Source organism: Mastomys coucha, unplaced genomic scaffold (genome assembly GCF_008632895.1).
Source record: "Mastomys coucha isolate ucsf_1 unplaced genomic scaffold, UCSF_Mcou_1 pScaffold22, whole genome shotgun sequence".
NCBI lineage: Eukaryota > Metazoa > Chordata > Mammalia > Rodentia > Muridae > Mastomys > Mastomys coucha.
The window spans coordinates 83,102,484-83,117,658 of record NW_022196905.1 but is presented as its reverse complement, the minus strand read 5'-3'; the positions used below and the strand labels follow the sequence as shown (position 1 = coordinate 83,117,658).

The window sequence follows — 15,175 nt, the reverse complement described above, 5'->3', positions numbered from 1 at the left end:
AATCCAAACATTCATAGTTATGAATTTCTCCTAAGAATGGCTTTTGCTCTATCCTTCTGGTAAGCTGTTCACTCTGTTGACTATAAATGTATTGGTCTGTTCACAGGCACCATATTCCATCAATTGATCCTCACACTTATTTATAGTATTACATTTCAGTTTTGGTCATTATACATTAGTATTATATATCAAAATAAGGCAGTCCCATTTTTGTTCTTAAGATCAAGGCTGTTGTGGCTATTCAAGGTCTTTCATGATTGTACTTGGGCTTTAGGAATTTCTCCTTCCAGGAAAATTGCCTTTAGTATTTTGGCAGGACTTGTATTGACTCTAGAAAATTAAGATAGTGTTGGCACTTTAATATTAACTTTTCAGAGCATGGATATAAATTAGGATTTTGGTGGGACTTGTGTCAACTCTATAGGTCATTGCAGATAGTGTGGGCATTTCAGTAATAATTTTTCAGGATTTAAATTTAGAATTTAACAGGAATTATGTTGGCTCTGTAGATAACTGCAGACAGGGTGGGCATTTGAATATTATTTGCTAGTCTATAAATATAAGAGATTTTCCACATAGTTTTTCTTCAAACCCTTTCATCAATGTTTTGCGTTTTCAGTGTGCAGTTCACCTTTTGCCTCTTTGTTAAGCTTACCCTTAATTGAGTTAAATCTCATGCTGGTATAAATGAAGACACTTTCCTACTTTAGGAAAGTCATTCATTATCAGTATGTAGAAATGATACTGATTTCTGGATGCTGACATCTGCATTACTTTCTGAGTTCACAACCAGGTTTTCAAAATTGTTACATAGAAGTCCATATATCTGTCTATCTTTGTCTCTGCCTTTTTGTGTCCGTCATTATGTTTCTATGTATCCCTCCCTTCTTCTCTCTCTCTGCCTCCCTACCCCCTCTCTCTCTGCCTCCCTCCCTCCCCCTCTCTCTCTCTCTCTCACACACACACACACACACACACACATTTATGAGACTTGGTCTTCCTTTCTAATTTGAACTTTTTTTCCCCTTTATTTGACCGTGCTTTGGCTTAGATTTCCAATACCATATTAAAAAGAAGTGACCAGAGTAGATGCCCTATCCTTATTTCTGATTTTAAAAGGATAGGTTTTAGATTTTTAGCATTAACCCGTGGGTTATTAAAATAAGGTCAATGTGTTAAGTTACAACCTTTCTATGTCTAATTTGCTGAATTCATGTCATAAACGAACACTCAATTTTTAAAGTGATTTATCTGCTTCTAATGTAACAATCATAATTTCTGGCCTTCATTCTATTCTATTCATGTGGAGTGTCACATGTATTTATTTGCTTATGACCTGAATCATGTTGCATCTCAGGGATAAACTCAGACTACCATTGACACAATCCTTTTAGTGTGTGGTTACATTGTTTGTTGCTGTTTCACCGAGTGGTTTTGCATCTGTGTTCATCAAGGACCCTGGTTGGTTTTCTCATGGTTTTCTTGTCTGGCTGTGGTATCAGAGTAATGCTGGTCTCATGAGAGTTTGAAATGAACTTGAAACTATTTCATCCTCTTCTCTTCTTTGGAAGGATTTAACAGTGCAAAGATTGATATAGTCATCAGTGATTCCATCAGTCCCTCAAATTGTTTGTAGATTTTGAAGAAATCTGATATTAATTCAAATTCTGTATTCATCAATGCTGTTTACATTTTGCATTTCTTCATAATAAAGTCTTGATGGTTTATGTTTCTAGAAAGTTTCTAGTTTCTTCCTGATTCTGATCTGTTACAATGTAACAATTCACTAGAGTCTCTTAGCATCCTTCCAGTGGTATACTTATTTTAATTATAACTTTAAATTTTACTTCAATTTCACCCAATTATTGATATTTAACCTCAACAAATCTATTGCTAGCTCATTTCAGCAAACTAATAACAAAGAAACAATAAAATTTTATGCAGATTTTTTAGATATTTAGGATCTTAGGATTTAAGAAATATTCTGCTTCTGATGGATGCAATGTTCTACATGCTGTTAGGCTAATTTAGTTTAAGGTGTTACCCAAAGCACTGCAGTCCCTTACTATTATTGGACTGGTCTTTATTTCTGTTTCAGTGTTGGGAACTTATATTTTATCTTCTTGAAAAATTAATACAATTATTATGCAATGAACTTCTTTGTCTCTAAGTTTTTGTTTTTGTTTTGTTTTTTAACTAAAAGTCTATTTTTTTTCTACATACAGACTAGTTACTACTGCATGGAATGTTTTCTCCTATATTACTTTCAGCCAATGTTATCCTTATAATTATGATGAGTCTCTTAAAGACAGAATGAAGTTAGAGCTTATTTTAATTTATCCACACATGCACTCCATGCCTTTAATTAAATGCTTAGTTAATTTGCAATGACCATTAATAAGTAAGGATTTGCTACTGTCATGTTGCTTCCTGGTTATACAAGGATCCCTCAGTCCTTTCTTCCTCTCTCACTCATGTTGGCTGATAGCTTCATGGAGAGTTCCTTTGAATGGAATCACTTGTTTTCTTACTTTCAAATTCTTCTTTTACTTGTGAAAACTTGTCCTGGGCACCTGTCTATGTGTGGGTCTTTGGTCTTTCTGGACTTCTTTCCACATTTAGGGAGTTTTCTCTCATTTATTTAAGATTTTTGTTCCTTTCATTTTCTGTTCTGAATTTTCCATAATTTGTACTTTGGTTCACTTGGGGTGTCCTGTAAGTCCCATAAGGTTGAAAAAAACTTTTTTCCATTTTCTCTTTTGTGACTCTAATGGAGTAAATTCAAAGAGATTGTCTTTGAGCTCACTGAATGTTTGTGGGTTTTTGTTTGGTTTGGTTGTTGTTAAGTTTCCGATTTTGATTATCATGTGTCCAATTCTACTTAGGTGAGTTGTTTTTACATGTGCTTTTTGTACCTCGCTGAGCTTAGGCTATTTTAAACGCTGAGATGAAATAAAGAGGGGCTATTATTCTGTTACTTAGCTGATGGCACATTTCTATGGTTATCTGTGGTGTATCGATAATGATGCATTTCATTCTGTAGGCAGCTATTTCAGTTTTATAGACTAGCTTCAGCAGAGAATCCTTCCACTAGCCAACTCTCCAAGAGATTCTAAGTGGGCTGTGTTTGAGTTCTTAGGTGAGCAAGAGCTTGGACCAAGTATTCATTAATGTGGCAGAACTTTTCTCTAGTGAATAAAGATCACAAGGGACCAATCAATGGGCAAGTAGGCGGGACTTCTGGGTCAGAAAGAGGAAGAAGTAAGGCAGGAGAAATGAATGGCTCTTTTGGACTACTGAGAGTATAGAGACAGAATGTAGGAAGTCAGAGGCTGTCAGTTAGAGTGGTGGATCTGCCACTCGAGGATTTAACACAGATTAGTTTACAAATTAGTAAGCTAGGTTCAGTGCCCAGTGATTGTGTTACCTGTTGATTCTAAACTAAGATTGTGCGGTGTTTTCTTTCATCTGGCGACTCAACTGAGTTCCAGAGAAAAGTATAGCAGCAGAGGACGGTGTACAAGAGTGCACCCCAGCCAGCTGTGGGAATTTAGAAGCATGGGTCAGGCATGGCAACAGCCAGCCATGGAAATTTAGCAAGCAGGGAGGAGAGAGGGATTTTGGAGCTCCGGAAAGGCAGAGCCAGTGTGGATGAGACAGGGCCCTGGCTAAAAAGAAAGACTGCGGTCTTGGCCTGTCCTCTTTGGGGTGGAGACAGACTGTGGTGGCTGGTACTTAGCTAGCATTAGCGTGGGTTGTTTTTTTAATATTTCATGCAACACGTTAAGTACACAGAAGTCACTCTGTTGCCTAGATCTACCAAGACAGACCTTAAGCTTGGGTGTATGGGCCAGCCTGGCTCCAACGTCTAATTGGATGACTATCAACTGGCTTTGCTATCAAGGTAATGATCTCTCCTAACATACTTTTAAACTGTTTCTTCCTCTTTTATTTTTTTTTTTTTGGAAGAATTCAATAAGGGTTGATATTCTTAAATTTTTGATAGTGATCATGAGTGAAGCCATTAGGTACTAGGAGGCAGGTCTGGTGCATGTATCTATGGGGGCAAATCTGAAGCCTGAATCCACATAAGATGACCTGAAACCCAACTCCATCTGGGTAAATCTGATACTAGGATGAGCTTTATCTAATTCCATGGGTACATAGCCTGATATTGGAATGGGATGGAGTCCATGGGGGTTGGCTGATGTTGGTGTTCACTATGGGAAGCCTGATTTCTAGGTCTGCTATCTGCAGGGACTCACCTGTGGTTAAAGGATATAAATACTACTCTGAGGCCTGAGACTGGAATAAACCGCAGTTGTTGTCTACAGATGCTGGCCTGATGCTGGAGTGGTTCTAGAGCTGAGTCTTTTGATGCTGATTTGGAGTTTGTGGCTGCAAGTATCATCCCAGCATTGGAGGAGATCTGAAGAAGCTTAGAGGAATGGGGCACAGCCTGATGCTGAGGCCAGTCTGGAACCTAATGGAGACCTAGAACATAGAGCCATGTGTGCCAACCTCTAGCCCAGGGCAAGCCTGGAGACTGAGTCAACTGGGGTTGGCCTACAATGTGACTAGCAGCATTTGTTTCATACCAGCTTTTATTTTATTATAAGCCATGTATGCATAGTGCTGGGTTAGCAGCAAGGCTGAGAGCTACCTTCATGCCTCCTTTGGTCATGAGCATGTGTCTTCTAGACTGTTCCACTGGAGTCTGGTGCATGTAACTGTGCGCATAACATGAGATTGTCCTTCTCACCCTACTCTGCCCCTTTCTTGTTCTGATAATACATTATGGTGCCGCACCCTTTCACTGGATGCATCCATATGTACATCATGTATTTCCATGATGGAAGGTTGTTCAACTTGATTCTGAGAAGGGAGAACTGAAAAGACCTACTCTGCCATCTTGTTGGTGCCAGGGCCCTTTGTTCATTCAAAACACTTGTCTTCTATAGTGAATCTAAGTAGAAGGCATTGCCAGGATGTAGACCATATCCTCACTCATTTTATAGTTGTTTTTGAAAAAAATTATAAATTTTAAAATGAAATCCAACTATCTTTGCCTATGGACTTTGCATTTTTCGGTTCTTACATGGCAAAACAGTTATTCAAACAGACTGGCTAAGAGTTGTCAGATTTTAAAACCTTGCTGTTTTGTTAAAAATCTACACTTGGCTCCTCAAAGCCACAGTTAAGAACCACTGATTTGGGTCTCCATCCCTCCCAAAACAGAATTAATCCTCTTGTATAAATAAGAGATCTACTTTCAATTTGAAGAAACTTATCATGACTAAATGTACTCAAAATTCATGGAATACACAGATATTAATAACAATGTGCAAGTAAATTATAATAATACAGCAACTGAAATCCAAAACAAAATTAATACTATACATATTAACATAGTGGCTGTAATTAAAATTTAAAACTAGTGATAAAATTTATATCTAATACAAAAATATTTTATCATAGAATAATCACTCTGATGCCTACAATCAGATTTCAGAAATGGTAAGGGTTTGAAAAGATATTTTGTAAATCAGTTTATCATACCTACAAACTGTTACATTGTATTTGAAATCCCAGAGAAATTGTTAGTGAATTTAATCAAAAGTGGGTCAAAAAAAGAAGGCACCTTCAGCCTTCCAAGTTTTTAGGCAAATTGCAAACAATGAAAGAAAAGCTTTTTATAAAGAGAAACTTACCCTTCATAAACCAAAGAGTGAAACTAATTACATGATAATTCTATGTGCACATAATTTTGAAATTATATGGTGCATTAATCTGTTCCTTCCGAAAAAATATGTTAACTCCTCAGTTCAAGTACCTGTGAAGGTGACTGCATGAGAAGAAAGGGCTTTGCTTGTGCGGCTAAAACGTAGCAGAGCAGAGCCTTACTCCATTGTGCCTTACTGTCCTCTCAATAGACACACAGGGCATGAAACACTGACTGGAAAGACTGGAGTCGTGCCAATGCAGCCTAAAGAAACCAAGGACTGTGGAAGCATAGTGCCACCATGACTTAATATCAGACTCTGAGCTTCTGGAATGGTTAAGAACAGATTCCTACTGCTCTCTCTGCATGCAGCAACCTTAGTAAATGTGAACACCCATGCAGCAGCCCACCCTCCATGGGATTACGAAACCACAGTCTAAAACCCCTATATATGTGAAAACAAACCCTCCCATAGCACAGCTTCTAACTGAGGCTGCATCTAAACAACACTGTGTGGGTCACAGACAGCGTGAGCGTTCTGAACAAAGGATGCTTTCCGTCTAGATGGTGCAAGATACATCACACTGTAGAATGGCATACTGTTTAGAGCATGCTTACCTCTGGGATATTTCAGTGAGTGTTTTCAGGTAACTGACGTCATGCAAAGTAAAACTATGGAGAAATGTGGACTACTAAATCCCCAGTGTAAATGCTCCAACTTATGTAAAAATATTGAATGAGTGAGCTTAATATTTTCATGTACCTTGAAACATAAAAATACAGCTGAAAAAACAACCTGACTACATCTAATTATGACAAAGCTATTCTAAAATCAAACAATTTTGTGATGAATGACTTTATCTTTTTTCTTTTCTTTCTCTCCCCTTTTATTAAACATATATTCTCTTCCCATACAATATAACCTGAATAAAGATTCTCCTCCCTCCACTCCTCTCTCACGATGACTTTATCTCATGGATTGTGGTGCAAAAGGACACAGATGTCACCTGTGAATTTATGTAAACAAAAGTATGTTTATATTTCAATATAAATAAAGATTGAAACTGTTTGATTTAGAGGTTTGTCCTAAGCTTAGCGGTACTTTAGTATCTGTAGATGAAATAAATTTTAAACTAAAATTTCTATTTGGCAAAAGAAAACATGTAAATTAAAACTTGTAAAACGTTCCAAGAATTTTTTTTTTTTTTTTTTTTTTTTTTTTTTTTTTTTGGTTTTTTCGAGACAGGGTTTCTCTGTGTAGTCCTGGTTGTCCTGGAACTCACTCTGTAGACCAGGCTGGCCTCGAACTCAGAAATCCGCCTGCCTCTGCCTCCCAAGTGCTGGGATTGAAGGCGTGCGCCACCGCCGCCCGGCTCCAAGAAATTTTTTAAATTAAGTATATACTTAACTTTTCCCAGAAAAATCTAAGTATCAGTATTAAAAAAGACATAATTATAAGTGATTCAAATTTGTTATAAATACAGAGTAATTATTCAATCTTACTAAAAGTTAAAATTCCAAATATTTATATGAAAAATTTAATTTACTATATAAGTATATAAACTTTCTTAAAATATTATTGAAAATATTCTGAAGATACTACTTTATAGGTTCCATAATATGTTTCTAAGACAACAAATATTCTTTTGTTTTGAGACAGGGTTTCTCTGTGTATCCTTGGCACTACTGCCTGGCGTGACAACAAATATTCTAAGTGAATAATTTTTCATAAATTTAAAATCCTTTTCATTTCTCAGAAATTTTTCGTGGCACCTGGTTCACACTGAAAGTATGCCTAACTTGACCCCTTAGTTGTGGCCCTCACAGCACACCTGTGGTAGCTTGCTTGGATGCTATTTCCTGAAATTAAGGAAATATCTTGATCAGCTCCCAAGGGAGGCAGGAAGGCACTCTCCCCAAGGCCTCTCTCTTCTCTGTTGCTGAGCCAACTGCTGAATGCGACTTTATTAGTAAGCAATAAATCACTGCAGAAGGCAAGGGGTGTGTAAGAGGAGCTCTATGCAATAAAAGTTACTCATGGAAACCAGAATGATTGGTCCACAGGCAAAGTACTTAAATGCTTCCAAAGAACCAGAATTACCTTGTGTGTATAGCCAGAATGCTCTCTGCTGACTTTACACAGTAAGACTAAGAGTTGCCTGGCTAGTTAACAAAAATGGTTCTACTTTCTAGCTCTCGTAAATAATGGAGACACATTCATAAAACCAGGAGCAATATGGGAAGAGAGACATCCATATTTAGCCATGTTTCTAGGAGCTTATTTGTCTTACTTATAAACATGCAGATTTCTTAAACTATGGTTACTGTGATCAAATACAGTGTATGTTATATAATAAACCTGAGCAGACCAATAAACAAGAAACACAGCTTTTTGTATATCAACATATTCCTCCTTAAGTACCAGAGCCTAGGTAAAACCAACGCAGCATTTAACTTGGACACTTGACGAGTCCTTCAAACTCCTGTTTGATTATAACTTTAATCAGGGCACCAATGAACTGCTTCAGGATCTATAAAGATGAAAAGGTCTCATCATAAACCATTCTAAGGTCTCCATGACTTCAGCTTCATGACTGTGTATCTTAAGGCACAACATAGGTTTTGAAGTTTGTCTTAAAAACATCCAAAAGAACCAACATCAGATATAGAATAAATATAATAATGCTAATAACAATAATCCTGAGCCTTTTGTGGCATATATTTAAAGTAAATGAACACTAATGAAAGTTAAGTTTAGAACCATCTTATGGGTATTTCATTTCCCACCTTAAGTACTTCACTCAAACCTTGAAGCATTTTTATGAAAAATCATATATTTGTAAATAAACAAAGCAATAAAGCAAAGCATGGTCTGTTGTGTATGATTCATTCCAATGTCAATTTTATAGCTTGCCAATTTAGAACCCTCAAATAAAGCCAAAGTATTAGTAATTATCAAAAAATACTTTATATACCAAACAGAGATCACAAGATCATTTATATTCTTCTCCAGAAAAAAATTTGCTACCACAAGAAGCCCTGGTTCACCTGCAGAAGTCCCTGGACACATTCTCAGAAGAATGGTTTCAGAAATGACTACACAGACTTACAAGGGAAACCAATTTTATCAAGGTAACCTAGGGTGGGGTTAAGTTTTATAGTAAGTACTATCTTATCAAAGTGATAGAAATAGATGATGTTTTGTTATATCTTAACTGTGATGTTAGAATATATCTGTGTATTAGTGACCTCACAAGTACTGACTGACAATAATATTAACGTGACTTGTTGCCAGTATTTACAAGAGAAAAATGCCAAATCAATCAGACGTTAGTGACCTCCCTTCCAGGTTCAGGGATCCCCTCAATTCTACCTGTGGGATCCTACATTAAGACACGCTACATTATGGGAATCTGAGAAAATGCTAATGAACCTGATTATATTTAGAGTTTAAGAAAGTATATTTTGGCTCGGCTTAGTGATACATGCCTTGAATCTGAATACTCAGGAGGCAGAGAAAGTCAAATCTCTGTGAGTTTGAGGCCAGCCTATACAGGTAGTTTCATGCTATCCAGGGTTATATTGTGAGTCCTGTCTCAGAGAAATAAGTACGTTTTGTATGCAGAGGGTGTATCTCTCTGGTTATTGCACTTGCTCAGCACTTCCATGGCCTTGGGGTCAAGCCAGCCCCTATGGCCACATACAAATAAATATTACCTTAGGAAATGTATAGACAGATATATGAATATATATGCACACATACACATATATATTAGTGTAATAGTGTATCAGAGACAATACAAATGGGACCTGGAAAGGAACTTCATTAACAGAAATAAAGGAGAGAGCTATCAATCCTCTGGACAGGATGATGAGAAGGAGAATTACAAGAGCCTTCAGAGAACCCCTGAAAGAGAAAGTAAGTATCCAACTCACATCCTTCCAGGGTGGTGGAAATCCCACAACACATGAGGTAGCTTTCTTGACAAGGCATATGGTGAAATACCAGAACAGCAAGGCTTCCTAAGTGTCCCACAGGGCTGCAGGAGGTGTGGCCTGGTCTCTTCAGGCTGTGGGTCTGACCAGTGTTTTAAAGGAGCAGGATCATGAGCTAATACTGTTACTCCGAAATTTTCATTTTGAGGATGTTATATTAGTACACCTTCTCTGGACACCCGAGACACACTTGAGAGGATAAAATTTAAATAGGAGACACCAAGTGGTGAAACATTTAGTTTCCAAATATAAAATTACAGCTGTTTACAAAACAAAACTAGATAACTAAGTCCAACAGGAAACAGATCACATGATCACCCTTGCCAACAAAACAGTACAATTTTGAGAAACTGACTTTATGACTAGTTCTCCTGTCACTGAAATCAATTTATATAAAAATCAGCTTTTTGGGGACTGGAGAGATGGTTCACTGATTCCCAGCAACCACATGGTGGTTCACAATCATCTGTAATGGAATCTGGCTGAAGACAGCTATGGTATACATCAAATAAATAAATAAATCTTTTTTCGTTTAAAGCAGCTTTTGTAATAGTTCTAAATGGAACTATTCAAGCTTCAGGGGGGATTAAAGGTGTCTGAAGCAAACGGTAGCTCTGCCGCAAAGGCAATCCTGAGGAAGTCCTAGAAGGGAGACTCTGAAGTAGCGTTACTACTAAAACCCATCCTCTTAAAATTACCAGACCACCCATCCTAACATATTTAAATATCATAAACTAGAATCTGTTGCTGACACCAAAAAGTAGAGGCTTTTTAAAATGCTAGGTCAGCAGCAAGTATCATAAAGCTACTGGCAGTGAAACATAAAAGTAAAACAGTATGAAAATCTGTAGGCTGGTGTCCCAGATGTCACAGTGGCTAAAAGGCATCTGCAGGTAGAGCAAAACTAAATCCTTGGCTACGTAAGCATGGAACACATACGTGGGATCCCAGTGAGCTACAGAATGATATAAACAATCTGGGCAGAACTACATACTCCTGTTGTGGGTTACCTGTGAATCTGCCTTGAGCTCAGTATTAGCTAATATGCAAAGTAATGTTTTTATAAAAAGATAAAGAAGTATAAGATATGTTCTATGGGGGTGTGATGAAGTATGGGGGAAAGAGATGTCTGAGAGGGCCCATGCCAAGTCATCCCTTCCCCCAAGGGACCAGCAACATGACAGTATAGCATAGAATAGAGTTTATTTAGGGCATGGGGAGGGGAATTAAGATGTAGTAGAGGCAGAGAAAGGTAGAGAGAGAGTAAAGGCAGGCCATGGCCATGAGCCTGTGGAGAGAAGAGGAAGGGAAGGGGGAAGGGAAGAGCCCAAGAGGGCAAGAGAGAATCTAGTGGGAAGCAGGAGGGAGAGAGGGAGGAGAGGCAAGCAGCACCTTTTATAGTGGGTCAGACCTACCTGCTTGTTGCCAGGTAACTGTGGGGTGGAGCTTAGACAGAATGCTAACACAAAGTCTGTGACATTCCTGCCCCATAAGGATAGTGAAAAGCACTTGCTCCAATCTTAAGCAGTGTTTTAAACCAAAGCCATTTTGACTAGTAAAGTCCTCACATAGTACCACAAAGAGGGAAAAATTTAAGCACCAAGAATATTTTTTAACATTTTGACCATGTAAGTAGTTCTTTTCACAACAAAAGAAGCTTCAAAAAACAGGAAGACATATATGTATTTAGATTAATTTCCCTCAATTATTAAGCTGGAATTTTCATGCATAAATAGGATACCTAACAAAGAATTCTAAAGGGGGAAATTATTGAAAAATGAATGGTAAATAATATTAGAAGATCTTATAGCTTCCAAACTGTATCAAATGTCATTTCTTGAAATTCAACTTACTAAATTAACCCTCCAAGTAAAGAATCCTTAGTGTGTCTCTTCTATAGGTGGCTGTCAACCCTCCATGTAAAGTATCCTTAGTATGTCCCTTCTATAGGTGGCTACTAGACAAGAAACATAGAAACATCAGCAAGCCTTTTCATTTGCGAATGTAAGGGCTCTGAAGTGTGACAAATTGATTACTTTAAAATAGTTAATGTCATTATGTGATTAAGGATAATTTCCAGTAAAAAAAAAAAATATGGTATGATTCAAATGTCACAGCAACAGGAGTGATGTTAAGTGTCACTGAGGGACCAGACAAATGAGGTGTCACTTAAAAGGATGACTGAGTGGGGAGGTAGACAGTGGTGACCTCTGGAAGATGGAGTCTCTTCTCTCTGCTGGTCCTAGAAGAGAAAAGAGACACCAATAAACATCAACACACTGTCCAAATGTCCTCCCCACCTGAGATACACCAGTTGGCTGGTGTTTCTCATCCTTACAGCCAGCCTGGCCTGCAGGTACGGCAGGCAGTCAGTGCCAAAAGACATGTAAAAATACCACCATATCTGAACTTGGTTAGTGCCGTCTTAAAAACAAAACCACTACGAATGGCATTTCTTTTCTTATGCAATTGTAATCTGCATCAAACAGAATGTAAAGCAGGCAGGCACAAAGTAATGTCTTTTATCATCACAGTTTGAAAAAAGTCTTCCAAAACTGACTGTACCTTTAATCCTAAGGTATCAGAGTTCAAACCCAAGACCTGCCACTGGACCAAAATACAAACTACAAGATGGGAAATCTCCTTGAGTGGAGATTTCTATGTGTTTGCAGGTGTGGAGCATGCTGCTACAACTAAGTATTGGAGTTGTAAGTGTTGTTTTCAGTAGGCATTGGGCATGGTGCAAATGGGGGGATGGAGACATTGAACTGGTGAAGGGATATTAATTTATACACTAACAAAAAGATTACCATTACTCTAGAGGGAAGCACTGAAAATTTGAAATTCCAAGGATGATGATGATGATGATGATGATGATGATGATGATGATGATGATGATGATGATGATAATAATAAATAGAATACTGTTAGTAGATAATCCCTTCAATTCTGGATTGCAAGTAGAACCCTTCCAAATCTGTTCTTCCAAGGAGCAGAACATTCTGGCAATGTCGACCGAAACCACCAATCCCAACGCTACCTACAGCCCAACAGTGTACAGCAATAGAATTCTGAACCACTATCATTTACCACATATCCCTTTCTTTTTTTTTTTGTTTTTTGTTTTTTTGTTTGTTTGTTTGTTTTTGTTTTTGTTTTTTTCGAGACAGGGTTTCTCTGTGTAGCCCTGGCTGTCCTGGAACTCACTCTGTAGACCAGGCCAGCCTCAAACACAGATTTACACCTGCTTCTGCCTCCCAAGTGCTAAGTGGGGTTAAAGGCGTGCGCCACCACTGCCCGGCTCACATATCCTTTTCTATAGACCTAGTCAGTATAAACAATCTCCAAAGTTAAAACTACAGAATGTACTTTTTACGCTTCAGTGACTCGGGACTAAGATCCAAATATATCTGATGGGGAGTTGATTTAAATTAAACAGCACCTATAGGCACAACATCACTGGTTGCTTTCCCTGAGTTCCCAAAGTGAATATAAACGGCCAAGCGAATCTCCAGCCACCTAAGAAAGCAGCGAAAGTACATTACTGGAAGCCATGAAAGTTTACAAACGAGTTGTTTTGAACTCGAAGGCAAGACACTATGAACTGCTGTTGTTCCATAGGTTGGATTCTCCAACAGACAAGGGAAGATGAGGCAGGGTGGCTGTTCCGGGTCACCACGATGTCTTTTTATTGTCCCAGCCAGCAACCAAACCCGAAGACTTGGCAAGCGCCCTACAAGCGGAGAGGCCAGCATGGACCGCAGTGTAACGAAACCAGAAGACATTCAGAGGTGGGAAAGACTTCAGCAAGCTGGTGACAAAGGAATAAAGAAACCGAAACGCTGGCGGACTGTCTCCGCAGCGCCTGCCCCTGGCTCGCACAAGAACAGCCTGAACAAAGCCGGGTCCGAGCGAGCTGCCCACGGCCAGGGCCTGAGCGCCTTGCCCCGCGGCCACCCCGGGCCTCCGCAGGCCCCCCGCTGCCCCGCGCGCGCCACCTCTTCCCTCAGCGCCTACCTCCGGCCGCTGCCCCCGAAGCCCCGCCACGCGCGCTCCGCTACGCCCGGGGCCCGCGCAGGCCCTCGGCCCAGACGGCCTCGGAGCAGCGAGAAGCCGCGGGCCCGCGTCGCCATGCCTCGCCGTCCGCCTCCGGGGGTCCTGCGGTCAGCTCTGCGGTACGCCCGGGGCCCTCAGCAGGGTTCCGGGGCGCAGGGCGGGGCTGAGCCCGGAGGAGGCAGAGGCGCCGCTGGTGGCCGCGGGGTGGCGGGCGACTTGGCTCCGGACTGTCGCGCTGTCGCCTCGGAAGCGCGGGGAAGGCCTCTGCGGTTCCTGCAGGCTGCACGCCCCCTGTGCCCCGAGGCCCAGCTTTGTCCCTGGTCTCGTATCCATGGTTACGGGGAGGGCCACTTGGAGCAGTAAAGTTGTTTCAGGTCTTTGCTTTTCACTCCTTGTGTGACTTTGGGACGCATTGAGAAAGAAATTGCAAGGAGAAGAGGAAACAAATATGGCCTTGGGATTGCTGAGTCTTCAGCATCCTTGACACTTCTAGAAGATCCATTGCACTCCTAGAATTTCTGGTCCCTTGAGGCAGAGGGAGTTTGCAATGAGAAAGCAAAAATAAAGCCAGAGGAAAAAGACAATCCTGGTCAAATCAGTTGCAAAGCTAACAGGAAATATTCCTCCCAAGGGCAAGCTGTGGCTGCGACTTGAAGAGCAAGGTCTGTTTAGACTTCTGTCTGACTGAGGGAACTTGTTATGGAAAGTCCCAGATGTTAGAGATCTTGTTCTGTGAAAAACTTGTCAAGAACAGCAGTGCATCATCTGGCTGGTAGAAAGCAATTAATCACAGGAAGAAAACATGGAAGAAAATCTTGGCATCGAGACTTTATATTAACACTTTATCATAGTGTGTAAAAGATTTTTAAAATTTCTGCTGTGGAAAAAGAAATCTGTTAAGAGAATGAAAAGCCAAGGAAAAAGTCGAGATGAGGGTGGGTGTTTACAAAGTACTTGTTGTGAATTTGTACCCTATCTTAGTCAGGGTTTCTATTCCTGCACAAACATCATGACCAAGAAGCAAGTTGGGGAGGAAAGGGTTTATTTGGCTTACTTCCACATTGCTGTTTATCACCAGAGGAAGTCAGGATTGGAACTCAAGCAGGTCAGGAAGCAGGAGCTGATGCAGAGGCCATGGAGAGATGTTCCTTGCTAGCTTGCTTCTCCTGGCTTGCTCAGCCTGCTCTCTTATAGAACCTAAGACCTCCAGCCCAGGGATGGCACCACCCACAAGAGGCAATTGAGAAAATGCCCCACAGCTGGATCTCATGGAGGCACTTCTCCAACTGAAACTCCCTTCTCTGTGATAAGTCCAGCCTGTGTCAAGTTGACACACAAAACCAGCCAGTACATACCCCAAATATACAAGGAGTCAAAACACACCATCATCCCCAGCTTTAA

The 15,175-nt window shown here is 39.9% G+C and overlaps 1 protein-coding gene across 1 annotated transcript in view; it reads right to left on the bottom strand.

Annotated features, from left to right (window-relative positions):
• Positions 1-14,051, bottom strand: part of Mthfd2l (methylenetetrahydrofolate dehydrogenase (NADP+ dependent) 2 like) — a 107,991-nt gene extending 93,940 nt beyond the window's left edge. Inside the window, exon 1 of the mRNA XM_031390967.1 lies at positions 13,736-14,051. Coding sequence (XP_031246827.1) covers positions 13,736-13,851 — 116 coding nt within the window. The 5' untranslated portion in view covers positions 13,852-14,051. The remainder of the gene's footprint in view (positions 1-13,735) is intronic.
• Between the last annotated feature and the right edge of the window lie 1,124 nt (positions 14,052-15,175).